The sequence below is a fragment of the Sturnira hondurensis genome, unplaced genomic scaffold, assembly GCF_014824575.4.
Source record: "Sturnira hondurensis isolate 20B ecotype Veracruz unplaced genomic scaffold, ASM1482457v3 Scaffold0017394, whole genome shotgun sequence".
In the NCBI taxonomy this organism is placed as follows: domain Eukaryota; kingdom Metazoa; phylum Chordata; class Mammalia; order Chiroptera; family Phyllostomidae; genus Sturnira; species Sturnira hondurensis.
The window spans coordinates 138,373-151,425 of record NW_028090025.1 but is presented as its reverse complement, the minus strand read 5'-3'; the positions used below and the strand labels follow the sequence as shown (position 1 = coordinate 151,425).

At 39.9% G+C, this 13,053-nt stretch overlaps 1 protein-coding gene across 2 annotated transcripts in view; it reads left to right on the top strand.

The window, feature by feature from the left end:
- DNAAF6 (dynein axonemal assembly factor 6) overlaps positions 1-8,582 on the top strand; it is a 72,761-nt gene extending 64,179 nt beyond the window's left edge. The window contains exon 7 of one of the 2 annotated variants that reach the window (XM_037067759.1): positions 7,652-8,582. In XM_037067759.1, the coding sequence (XP_036923654.1) occupies positions 7,652-7,781 (130 nt within the window). In that variant the 3' untranslated portion in view covers positions 7,782-8,582. The remainder of the gene's footprint in view (positions 1-7,651) is intronic. The other variant, XM_037067760.1, reaches the window with a different exon arrangement.
- The last annotated feature ends 4,471 nt before the right edge of the window (positions 8,583-13,053 follow it).

The following is a 13,053-nucleotide window of genomic DNA, read 5'->3' as shown; positions in this document are numbered from 1 at the left end:
TGAAACAAACAAAAAACCAGTTCCTTTGGCATCTCTTACAGTGCTGATTTGGTGGAAATATATTTTTTTCAGCCTTCATTTGTCTGGGATACTCCTTGTTTCCCCTTCCATTTTAATTGAGATCCTTGCTGGGTAGAGTAGTGTTACAGAACAGGTGTGGGGGAACAAAACACTATTACTGAATGAATCCCCCTTTCTGCTCCCAGGGTTCCCTCACCCTGTACTAGGTTTGCCTCCCCCACCACCAGAGATTGAATGAAAAGGAAAATGCCAGAGATTGGTGGAAAAGAAAGGAATTATTTATTCAGAAAGTTATACAGCCTTGGCTGGTGTAGCTCAGTGGATTGAGCACTGGCCTGTGAAGCAAAGGGTCACTGGTTCGGTTCCCAGTCAGGGCACATGCCTGGGTTGCAGGCCAGGTCCCCATTGGGGGACACATGAGAGGCAACCACACATCGATGTTTCTCTCCCACTCTTTCTCCTTCCTTTCCCCTCTCTCTAGAAAATAAATAAATAAAATATTTTTAAAAAGTTATACAAACTTAGAGTAATGACTTAATGTCTTCATTAAAATAATAGACTCCTTTAGAATACCCACAGACACACACAGTCCTTCCTTCTCCCTCTGCCCAGTCCAGGGTACTGTATCTTAGGAAAAGAAGTAGAAGTCCATGGCTCAGGTAGCCTCTCAGTTCCCAGGACCATCATCTGTGTCACTGCCACAATCTCCAGTTAATCTAAAACCATATGGCACCTTCTCATCACCCACCAGCAAGAGTCCTTTCACCCCTTTTCTTCCCAGCAAGGTGTTTTCTGCTTCCTAAGCCATGTGGCAAAAGGGAGCACCCCAAACCCATGTGGTGCTGACTCTCGCCAAAGCCGTGAGGTACCCCCTTGGCATGGCTGCCATGCCTAGGTTTAAATCCCAGTGCCAATCTTCCTCTGTAGCTGTATTTCTGAGTCCTCCCACAATCAGTTACACCTTCCAGCATTCCTCTATTTTTCCAGCTTTACTGGTCTGCCATAGTGAGTCCAGGAAGGCATGGCCCCATTGTGTGGAGCCAGTCATTTCCAAGCTCCCATACAGGTGATCTAACCAGAGGGAGTTGCTTCCCAGTTATATCAGGGGTTGAAGTCACTCCCATCCCCCCCCCAGCTCAAAGCATGGCCACAGCTATTTAACATTCCATGAAAGCAGTTAAAGGTTATAGATATGTTAAATGACCATGCCAGAGGTTAGCTGCAAAACTGTTGCCGTGCAAAACAGCTTTCTTTTTTTATTTAATTATTTTTCAAGTATAGTTTTATGTCTTTTACTCCCATCCCAGTCCACCCTCCTGTGCTCCCCACCTCCCTCTCATTTCCACCCCCTTTAGTTGGCAAAACAGCTTTCAATGGCCCTGCTCTAGGTGTCCCATCCCTCAGCTCAGACTTCTGGGGGTGAGAACATCCTATATACATATTTTTCTAATATTTCCTGGACACCCTGGGTTCTGGACCCCATTACAAATTCCTATTTGGGGCCACCCTGGCTGCACCCTGTATCAGTAGTAGGTTGCAGCCCTTTCATTTCATTACTTGGAATATTTCTTGCCATTCCCTTCTGGCTTGTAGTGTTTCTGTTGAAAAGTCAGATGCTAGCCTGTCGGAGCTCCTTTGTATGTTACTATGTGGTTCTTCCTTGCTGTGTTTATGATTCTCTCTTTGTTTTTAAAATGTAGCATATTAATTATGTGTCTTGGAGTGGGCCTCTTTGCATTCATCTTGATTAGGACCTTCTGTGCTTCCTGAACTTGCATTGTTTTTTCCCTATTCAGGTTAGGGAAGTTATCTGTCATTGTTTTTTTTCAAACAGCTGTTCTATTCCTTGCTCCTTTTCTCCTCTTCCTGGTATTGCTATCATTCAAATGTTATTGTGTTTCCTGTTGCCCTGCAGTTACCTTAAGCCATCTTCATATTTTTAGTCTTTTTTCATGCAGTTGCTCTACCTGGGTATTTCTTTGTACCTTGTCGTCCAGCTCACTAATTCAGTTCTCCCCTTCATCCAGTCAGCTTGTAATTCCTTCTAGAGTATTTTTTTAATTTCAGGTATTATATTCTTCATTTCTTCCTGGTTCTTGTTTATAGTTTCTATTTCCTTTTTCATACTGTTTTAGTTCCCACTCAGCCCCTTGTAGTTGCAGTGAGTTCCTTGAACATCCTTATAACTATTCTTTTGAATTCTATATTTGATAGTTTACTTGCCTCCATTTCATTTAGCTCTTTTAATGGGGAATCTTTCATTCCTTTTGACTGTGGGTTCTTTCTGTGTCTCCCCATTTTAGGTGACTGTTTTTGTTTGTTTCTGTAATTCCAGATGCTCTGCTTTGTCAGCTGACTTCAAAGGGTGAACTTCTGTGATAGGGGTTCTGTGGAAATCAGTGGTGTTGTCTCTTAGATCTCCTTGTCTGGAATGCTCTCAAGTTGCCCTTTTTTTATTTGAGTGGGCTCTCTTGTTGAACTTGGGCTCTACCTGTTGGTGGCTCCATTCCTGGTGGCTTCCCCTCTCTCAGTGGGTTTACTGGTATTCACAACTCTCACCTTGTCTTGAATGTTGTTGTACAGGTATTGGTTAACAAAGCAGTACTACTAGACAATCCAACCTACACCACCAAAAAGAACCACATTATCATATCAGCAGTCTCCACCACAATCAAAGTAAGATTAATAGAGGTGAATACAGATTGTGGATTATAAGGTATGACAAAAGGAATATGAGATGACTAAAAAAGGGGAAATGTTGCTATGTGGTGTGATGGAAGGTAATTGATAAGAGTTGGGGTAGAACCAAGGCAAAGAAAGGGAGAGAGCAAAATTTACAATGTAAGTAAAACACAAAAGGGCAATGGGAACAATGGGGTAAGAAGAGGGATGAGGACTTCTGCCAAGATGGAGGCATAGGTGGAAACACTGTGCCTTCTCCCACAACCAAGTTTGACTACAACAAAGGTTTGGAGAACAAAGACACAGCCAAAGAACAGAAAATTGAATTATACGGAAGTCCGACATCAACTAACCCTTCAACCAGGATGGTAAGAGGGGCGGAGCCAGCAGTGGAGCAGGGTCGGGCAGGACAGATCCCCCGACCTAGGCGTGCAAGTGGCCTGGACCCAGTCAGGGTGTGGGGCAGACTGACCATGGTCGCACATTCGGGCACAGTGAGACAGACCACGCAGGCCCCAGGGGGCGAGGGCTGACGGCAGTGGCACACTCGAGTGCAGTGGGACGAAACACGCGGGCCCCAGTGACAGTGGCAGCTGCTGCGCCTGTGGGGGCAACGGTGGGAGGCGGCAGACGGAACACCATTGCTCCTTGTTGACCCCACCCCCACATACAGCGTCACAACCCAGCGACTGAGTTGCCCTGCTCTGGTGAACACCTAGGACTCCGATCCTGCTACATAACAGACATGAACAGCCCAAAAGATGGCACAAGAAGAACTCAAAGTCCCAGAGCCGATAACTCTAAGCAAAAAAGAAATAGCGAACCTCTCAGATGTACATTTCAAAATACTGGTGATCAGGATGCTCACAGAACTGGTTGATTATAGTCACAAATTAGAGGAACATATGAAGGCTAAACTAATTGAAATGAAGGGAGATGTCCAGGAAATCAATAGCAATGGAAAGGAAACTGGGACTCAAATCAATGGAATGGACCAGACGGAAGAACGAAACATCCAACCAGAAAGGAATGAAGAAATGAGAATTCAAAAAAATGAGGAGAGGCTTAGGAACCTCCAGGACATCTTTAAATGTTCCAACATCCGGATTATAGGGGTACCAGAAGGGGGAAAGAAACATCCACGAGTGGAAAACGTATTTGAACAAATAATAAAGGAGAACTTCCCCAGTCTGGCAAAGGAAATAGACTTCCAGGAAATCCAGGAAGCTCAGAGAGTCCCAAAGAAGTTGAACCCAAGAAGGAACACACCAAGGCACATCATAAGTACATTAGCCAAGATTAAAATGAAGGGGAGAATCCTAGAAGCAGCAAGAGATAAGGGGACAGTCACCTACAAAGGAGTACCCATCAGGCTGTCAGCGGATTTCTCAAAAGAGACCTTACAGGCAAGAAGGGGCTGGAAAGAAGTATTCCAAGTCATGAAATCCAAAGACCTACAGCCAAGATTGCTTTATCCAGCAAAACTTTCACTTAGAATGGAAGGACAGATAAAGTGCTTCTCAGATAAGGTCAAGTTCAAGGAGTTCATCATCACCAAGCCCTTATTATATGAAATGTTAAAGGGACTTATCTAAGAAGAAGAAGATAAAAAATATGAACAGTGAAAATACAGCAAACTCACAGTTATTAACAACCACACCTAAAACAAAAGCAAACCAAGAGGACAGCTAGATCAGGAGTGGAACCATAGAAATGAAGAACACATGGAGGGTTAGCAACAGGGGAGTGGGAGGAGGAGAAGGGGGGAGAAGGTACAGAAAGTAACATAGACCGTAGGTAGAAAATAGATGGGTGGAGGGCAAGAATAGTGGGGGCAATATAGAATCTAAAGAACTTGAGACACGTGATTATAAAGTAAGGGGGACAGAATGCTGGGGGAGGGAGTGTGCAGGTGGAGGGGAATGAAGTGGGGGGAATAGAACAACTGTAATGGTATAATCAATAAAATATATTTTTTTTAAAAAGGAAAAAAGAAAAAAAAGAGGGATGAGTGTGCTATGAGGTTTGAAGTAAAATTGTAAAGGTACTGGACCAATGGGAGCAAAATTGCAGAAAAACCACAGCAGGGTCGATAGCAATGACTGTTAAATGATGTTTTATAAAGGTGGAACAGGAATGAGAATGTTGTAAAAAAGCAAAAAGTGAATATGAAATGTCTACAGAAAAGAAAAATGATTTTGAGAGGTTGGGGGGGGGGGAATCTAGTAAGAGGGAGGAGCAAAGCCTTGGTTGAGAGAGGGATTAAAAAGAAAGACAAGGAAAAAAGGAATTGAAAATGCAATGAAATAAAATTTCTTACTCAACTAATCATGGGCAGGGCCAAGGCAAAATAGGGTAAGACAGAGGGAGAGTATTCTATGGGATTTAAAATGCAAACAAGTAGTGAACAAATAAGAGTTCTTTTGGAGAAATACACCAATAACCATGATATTTCACCCTACTTCCACTGTTTATAAAAGTTGAAAAAGAAATAATAGTCTTATCAGAAGAGAAAAAAGATTATGAGATGACTTTGGAAAGAAGAATGCTTATGTGAGGTTAGATGGAAGAGGAATAGTAAGAGTAAGGGATAGAAGTGTGAGACAAAATAAAGTTAACTGCAACAATAATAAAGCTCAGGATGGCAAAATGTATTAAGACCACGAATAACAATAGTATGATAAGAAATGTATAATCTGGCCTTGGTTGGTGTGGCTCAGTGAATTGAGCACCAGCCTGCAAACCAAAGGGTCCCCAGTCTGATTCCCAGTCAGGGCATATGCCTAGATTACATGCCAGGTCCCCATTAGGGGACACTTAAGAGGCAACCACACATAGATGTCTCTCTCCCTCTCTTTCTCTCTCCCTTCTCTTATTTAAAAAAAATAAATAAATACAATATTTTAAAAATAAATATATAATCTGAATAAAAAGAATAAAAATTAAAAGTAAAAGTAAAAAGTAGTCGGTTATTTGGAATACGAGTGAAATGAAAGGAGAAAAATGAAAGTGCATTATGAAAGGGAGAATAAAAAACAAATTACACAATAAAAACCAACCAACAAAAAAACTGCATAAACAGGAAGAGAAATAGAAAAACATGCAAGTGCTGAAAGATATCAAAGTTAAATTTATATCAGCTGTTGGTGTGCTCCACTGATTTTTTCTGGATCCTTCTCTGGTTTTCCCACAGCTTCAGGTCATATTGTTTTATTTTGGGGAAGTGGGGAGGCTCCTACATATTACACCCGCCAAACCAGTTTTGCGGGTCTTTTAGGATCCTACAGGCAGAGGCTGGCTGAGATCCCTTATTTTCTTTCCTGTGGTTCTGCAAAGATGGAGTTCAGTCTGGATACAATAATCACAGGTGCCCAGTTTCCATCCCATTCCCTCAGAGCACTGTGGAGCCCGCCCTGTCCACTCTGCATATTTTTGCCATCTAGGCAATAAACCACCTCATTTTGTGACCCTTTCATCAATCCATGAGGTGCCCTGAGTGGGAGCAAATCGCTGCTCCCACCCCTCTTCTCTGGCCCAGCTGCTGGTGCATGCAATTTCTGCCAACGCAAGATCCCTACATGGCTCCTCAGTTCTTTTTCTGAGAAGTCCCCCAGGTGCCGCCTGCCGTTCCTAACAAGCACCTGGATTTCCACACAGTCGACTCTCTGACCAGTCCAGTGTCTATCCAGGTTACAGCCAATTCGGGCCCATCTCTTTTTCTCAGCTCTGCGTGTCACTGGCTTCCCAACTTTTCTTGTACTCTCCCAGCTGGTGACTGTTGCCCCAGCTGGGGTATGCCAGCAGCTGTCTGTCACTTACTGCCTTTTTATCTCCCTATCGACTTGACCTGTCCAGGTCTCTGTTAGCATCGGTTTGAGACTTCCTGGCTTTTAGGAGGGCAGGGAGCCGTTCAGTTGCTATCATTGACCTGGCTCTCCTCCAGTGCTTCCACAGCAGCTGTGGTCTCTGTCACAAGGCCCAGGGACCTTCTTGTCAGCCTACAAAATCTCCTTACCATCTGTTTTTAAGCATCCTCTACATGTTTTGGCTTCCAAACTTCGTGTCAGCTGGGATTCTCTTGGCTGCTCACTGTGTTCTTAGGAAGATTGGCTAGGTGTTCCAGCAAGTGGGTTCCGCTCCCATCCACCTCTCCACCATCTTCTTCCCTCTGTCCACCTTTTATAGAGATACTTAAGCTTTCTCTGTCAAGAATGTGAGGTAACAAGTATTTCATACATTTAATTTTCTTCAGATACCAGCATGTGCCAACCCCATGCATAATTCAGGTTCATACTACTATAACAGAATTATGTATGTCACATCCCAGCAATGCATCTAAACCCTGAAGCTATCCAGTGACTGAGCCATCAACTGCAAAATAAACCCTCACAGGGACTTTTCGTCGATGTACAGTAGAAAGAATCATAAGCAAGCAGAGGGAAGCACTGTCATTGAGATGGTATTAAAATCATTCCAGGCCTGAATTTGAATAACTACATCTGCAGTAGAGATAGGCTAAAATTGTATTGGCAAAATTCTTATAGAACCATTCCAATTTTCAGATTTTTCATGCACGCTTAAGTGTAGCTGGCAGCATATTTATCCAACTAGCTGAAAGTTGCAATGGTTCTACTTCTATGCTTATAAACATAGCCCGAGACTATGTTTACATGATACAAAATGTGGTCAATTTAGAAAAACAAGAGGGAGAAGTCAAAACCACTACTAGGATTTTTAAGGCCCAAACACTAGTATATGATTTATGTTATTTAAGCATACTTTTAATCCTGTACGTATAGTGTCTAAATAGTGGGGTTTTTCTTTCTTTTTTTTTTTTTGGTTTCTAATGTTCAGGTGGTATATATTGCTTTCCACTGCCTTATAAAAGTAATATCTTCTTGATATTACTTTAGGAAGCTTATTCTGTTTTTGTTTTGCTTTTGTCTAGGAAACTGTTGCTGAACCTCCCCCATCCTGTGGATTGTAACAGTGCCAAAGCTTTCTATATCCTGGAAACTGAAACTCTTGAAGTTACCGTAAATTTGAAGAGAGAGTTAGATTTTGTTAATTTTTTCTGAAGGTGCATGAATGAGGCAAAACATGGCGAAATAACCCTGTTATAAAATTTTTAAGATTGCTTAATGTTTTCTGTCTTCTCTTTATTATTCTGATATACTTCAGAAAGGGCCTAAATTCAATTATACTGTCACTCTGATAATTTACAAACATTTCTGTTATACTGGTAGAGAACATTGTTTTCTCATATTAATAAACTCTTCCATTTTTATAGTGATAGCTGGATAGAATTTATGGGTTAACTATTAGACTATTGTATGATCAATTAAATAACAGATATGACCATAAATAAGCTGCTCTACTTATTTCGGTAGTCTTAAACATTTAAGCCATTTAATTTTGCCCTGATACAATCAGTTGCATAGTGTTTGGTCATTATTACCACCAGAAAAGTGTATTTGATTTTCTTTGCATTGATTTTATCAAATGACTTACTGACTGTTCTCCATTTAGGTTCTCATTGTTGTTCTAGAATATACAAATAACAAAGGATTATAAATAGTTTGGTATACCATACTAACAACGTGTTTTACTTGAATGTGAAATACTCTTGAGCACACTGTATTATTTGGCTTCATCAGTCCTGCTGTCAGTGTTTAGATCTAGTTAGGTTAAAAATATTTCTCCTTTTATGCACTAATAGTTATTAACAATGCCTTTCAGCATACTGTGTTTATATTTAGTAATTGAAATCCTTGACATTTAAAAGGAATATAAAGAAAAGTGTGATGCATTTACAAATCCTGTTCTCTCATTTCCTGTCTTTATTCTTAAATTGAGCATACGTATTTTATGAATTATGCCAATATCCCCTACCTCTTCTCTACTGATTTGTGTAAGTTTATTTCAGAATTATTTATGGATAAATTATAGTTTAAAGCTTGTGTGACTTTGCCTCACACATCATTGTAGAACTGTGGTGTTACATGGGAGAAAATTCGGAAGAGATGAGTGACTGAAAGATATGTATAGCTTCTACGTGAACTATTAAGGGACTAAATACTCGAGCAGATATTGCTTTTTAAAATATTTTATTTATTTATTTTTTGAGATGGGAAGGGAGAGAGAGAGGGAGAGAAACATCCATATGTGGTTGCCTCTCATGGGCCTCTTACTAGGGACCTGGCCTGCAATCTCGGCATGTGCCCTGACTGGGAATCAAACTGGTAACCTTTCTGTTTTCAGGCTGGCAATCAACCCACTGAGCCACACCAGCTAGGGCTCTAGCAGATATTTTCTAGACTTATGTAGATAACTATCAAGCATCTAGTTTGTTACTAGATCAAATTTAAAGACAAGACAGATTTCAGAAGAAGTGGTTGTTTTAAAGCACTAAGCTCTTGTAGAGAATTTGACATTGAAGTTACCATCATGACTTTCTTCTGTGGAGGTTAAGGGTTGAAGGTGGGTTTAACTGAAAGAAAGCTAGATCTGAATGTTGCACGATGTTGCAGGATCAAAAGAGCATCCTACATTGCTTTCTTAGCATCTTTTTCAAGGCTGTATTTTAAGAATTTACGATTATACCATAATGTGTAAACTCTGGATCAGTCCTAAACTGTAACCAATATTTTTCTTCTCTAGAGTAGCAACAGTGAGTAAATCAGAAAATGTATCTCTTTTTCCTATGTACTGGGCCTAATTACAGAGCGGGTCATTACTCAAGCTGACTGAATGTGTACAAGTTGTCCCTGTAAGAGAAGATAGAACATATTGAGGCCAACTTATATTGGGCTATGGTTATGTGTTACTGTATAAATTATATAATGAAACAGAGCTTCAAGACAGTGAAATGTGATACACTAATTTATACCCATCTACAAATCATCCTATTTCACTGTCTTTGTGTCCTTAACATCAGAAGTAACAACTTTATTGTTATTTGTTTTTAAGCTAATTCACAGTACTTCTTTTCCCTGTAAAGAGGAATAGTCCACTAATGCAAAAATAGGAAAAGAGAATACAAAAGGAAATGTATTTTTTCAGCATTCTTCAATGAATCTTAGCCATTACCAGAACTGGAAGTTAAAACAGCAGTTGTGGCATATCATTAGCCTTCCCTTTCGCAATCTTTTTTACATCAATTTTTGGTTCCATAATTTTCAGTAAAATTTTTGAAGATTCAGTCATTTATTCATTCACTTATTTGTGCATTCTTTAATCAAATATCCACCCAGCACTGAATTAAGAGCTAATAATACAGCAATTAGGAAACTGGATACGGTCCCTGTCTTCACAGAATAAACAGTTAAGCAAGGGAGAAAAACAATAACCAAGTAAACACATAAATGTATATTTTCAAGTTTATTTTTACTGCTATGAAGGAAAAAAGTAAGTGCTTTGAGTATATCTATCAGAGAAAGCAAACCTAGTCTGAGGAGGGAAAGCCGAAAGAGCTTCCCTAAGGATTTAACACTTAAGCTAGAACTTAAAAAATACCTGGGACTTAGTCAGGCAAGGAGAGTGTTGGGGTAAGGAAAACAGCAGGGTTTCTAGATGCAGTGGGTAGCAAATATGAAGAACCAGGCTAGACAAACTTGCACAGTTCAAGGAAATTAAAGCTGTGTGGTTGGAGTAAAGCAAACCTGGGGAGTGTGATTGGATGTAAATCTGTAAATGTAGTCTGGAGCAATGCCATGTAGAACATTGCAGGCTATGGTTGGGAATTTCGATTTTATGTTAAGTGCTTTAGGGAACAGAATGTCTTAGTTGGCAAGAATTGAAATGGGGAAACAAGTTAGGAGGCATTGCACTAGCCCAGGCAAAAGGTACTCTTCTATATGTTATTCTATATTCTATAAGTAAAGTTCATTGTTGATACTTTTTCTAGTTAGAAAAAAACAAACATGCTCACATGCTCCACGTAAGAACTTTTAACAATACAGAAAATCTCTTCAAAAATAAAGAAAAACAAATAACATTTGATCTCACCTATAAGTGGAACCTAATCAACAAAACAAATGAGCACAATAGTACCATAGACTTGGAACTAAAGATCAAACTGACAATGACCGGAGAGGAGGGGGAAGGTGAATAACAGGGGAAAGAAGAAGAGGAAAGTCAAGGAACATGAACAGAGGACACATGGGCATGGGCAATGGGGTGACTGACTGTTGGAGTGGGGCAGGCAGGGTAGGGGAGGGCAATGGGGAAAATGCAGAAGTGTACCCGAACAAAAATAATTTTTAAAAAATGGTTTAAAAATAAATAAATATCCCTGGCTGGTGTGGCTCAGTAGATTGAGTGCCAGCCTGCCAACCAAAGGGTCGCAGGTTCAATTCCTAGTCAGGGCAAATGCCTGGGATGTGGGCCAGGTCCCCAGTAGGTGGCTGGAGAGAGGCAACCACACATTGATGTTTCTCTCCCTCTCTTTCTCCCTCCCTTATGTCTAAAAAATAAATAAATAAAATCTAAACAAGAAAAAATAAATAAAGCAAAACTGGAGGTGGTAGCCAGATGAAAGGTGAAGGGATTAGCCAAAGAGCATAGATGCATGACCCATAGACACAGACAACAGTGTGTTGATAGCCAGAGGGAAGCAGATCAGGGGTTTGGAGGAAGTGAGCAAAGGGGGGAGGGGCATATCTATAACAGTGTCAATAAAAATAAAAAAAATGAGCAAACTAAAAATCACCATTAAGCTTAGAAATAATAAATAACCTCTCTTACCATTTTTAGTGGCTTTTTCCAACCTCTATTCCCCAATGCATAATATAGATATTGTTTTTCCCCAAATGGGATGATAATATATCTATTGGTTCTATAAGCTACTTTTAATTTCTAATGTAATCTTTTTGAAATTTTTAAATTTTCAATATTCTTCCACATTTAATTTTTATATTTTTAAAGTATATTTTATTTACCATTTCTAATAGAATTTTTTATTGTTCAAGCATAGTTGTCTCCATTTTCACCCCACCACTCTGCCCCAACCCACCTATTTCCACCTCTCACCCTCAATCCTACCCCGTTTTGGCTTTTTCCATGTGTCCTTTGTACCTGTTCCTAAAGTGTATTTTATTGATTATGCTACTACAGTTGTCCCAGTTTTTTGTCCCTCTCCTCCCTGCATGCTACCACATCCAGCATTCCCCCCACCCTTAGTACATGTCCATAGGTTGTACGTGTAAGTACTTTGGCTTCTCCATTTCCTACACTATTCTAACCTGCTCCTGTCTATTTTGTGCCTACAAATTATGCTTCTTATTCCCTATATCTTTTTCCCCCATTCTACCCCTACCCTTCCCAAGTGGTAATCCCTGTGATCTTCATTTTTGTGACTATTCCTGTTCTAGTTGTTTGCTTATTTTTAGTTTTAGTTTTTTTAGATTCAGTTGTTGATAGTTGTGAGTTTGTTGTCATTTTACTGTTCATAGATTTGATCTTCTATTTCAAATAGAAGAAGATGAGTCCCTTTAATGTTTCATAGATGAGGGCTTGGTGAGTCCGTAGATGAGTTCCTTTAATGTTTCATATAATAAGGGCTTGGTGATGATGAACTCCTTTAACTTCACTTTAGCTGGGAAGCACTTTATCTGCCCTTCCATTCTGAATGATAGCTTTGCTGGATAAGGTAATCATGGATATAGGTCCTTGCCTTTCATGACTTTGAATACTTCTTTCCAGTCCCTTTTTGCCTGCAAGGTTTCTTTTGAGAAATCAGCTGATAGTCTTATCATCATTCCTTTGTAGGTAACTTTCTTCTTTTCCCTTGCTGCTTTTAGGATTCTCTCCTTATCTTTGATCTTGGATAATTTAATTATGATGTGTCTTATTGTCCTCCTCCTTGGATCCATATTCTTTAGGACTCTCTGAGCTTTCTCGACTTCCTGGAAGTCTATTTCTTCTGCCAGAATTACAAAGTTTCCCTTCATTATTTGTTCAAATAAGTTTTCAATATCTTGCTCTTCCTCTTCTTCTTCTGGCACCCCTATGATTCGGATGTTGGAATCTTTAGAGTTGTCCCAGAGGTTCCTTAGCTTCTCCTCATTTTTTTGAATTCTTGTTTCTTTATTCTGTTCTGGTTGGATGTTTATTTTTTCCTTTTGTTTCAAATCATTGATTTGATTCCCAGTTTGCTTCCCTTCACCGTCAATTCCCTGTATATTTTTCTTTATTTTACTTTCTGCAACCTTCATTTCTTCCTTCATTTTGTAACCGAGCTCACTGATTTTTGTGAGCATCCTGATTACCAGGCTTTTGAACTCTGCATCAGATAGGTTGGATATCTCCTTGTTGCTTAGTTCTCTTTCTGGAGTTTTGATCTGTTCTTTC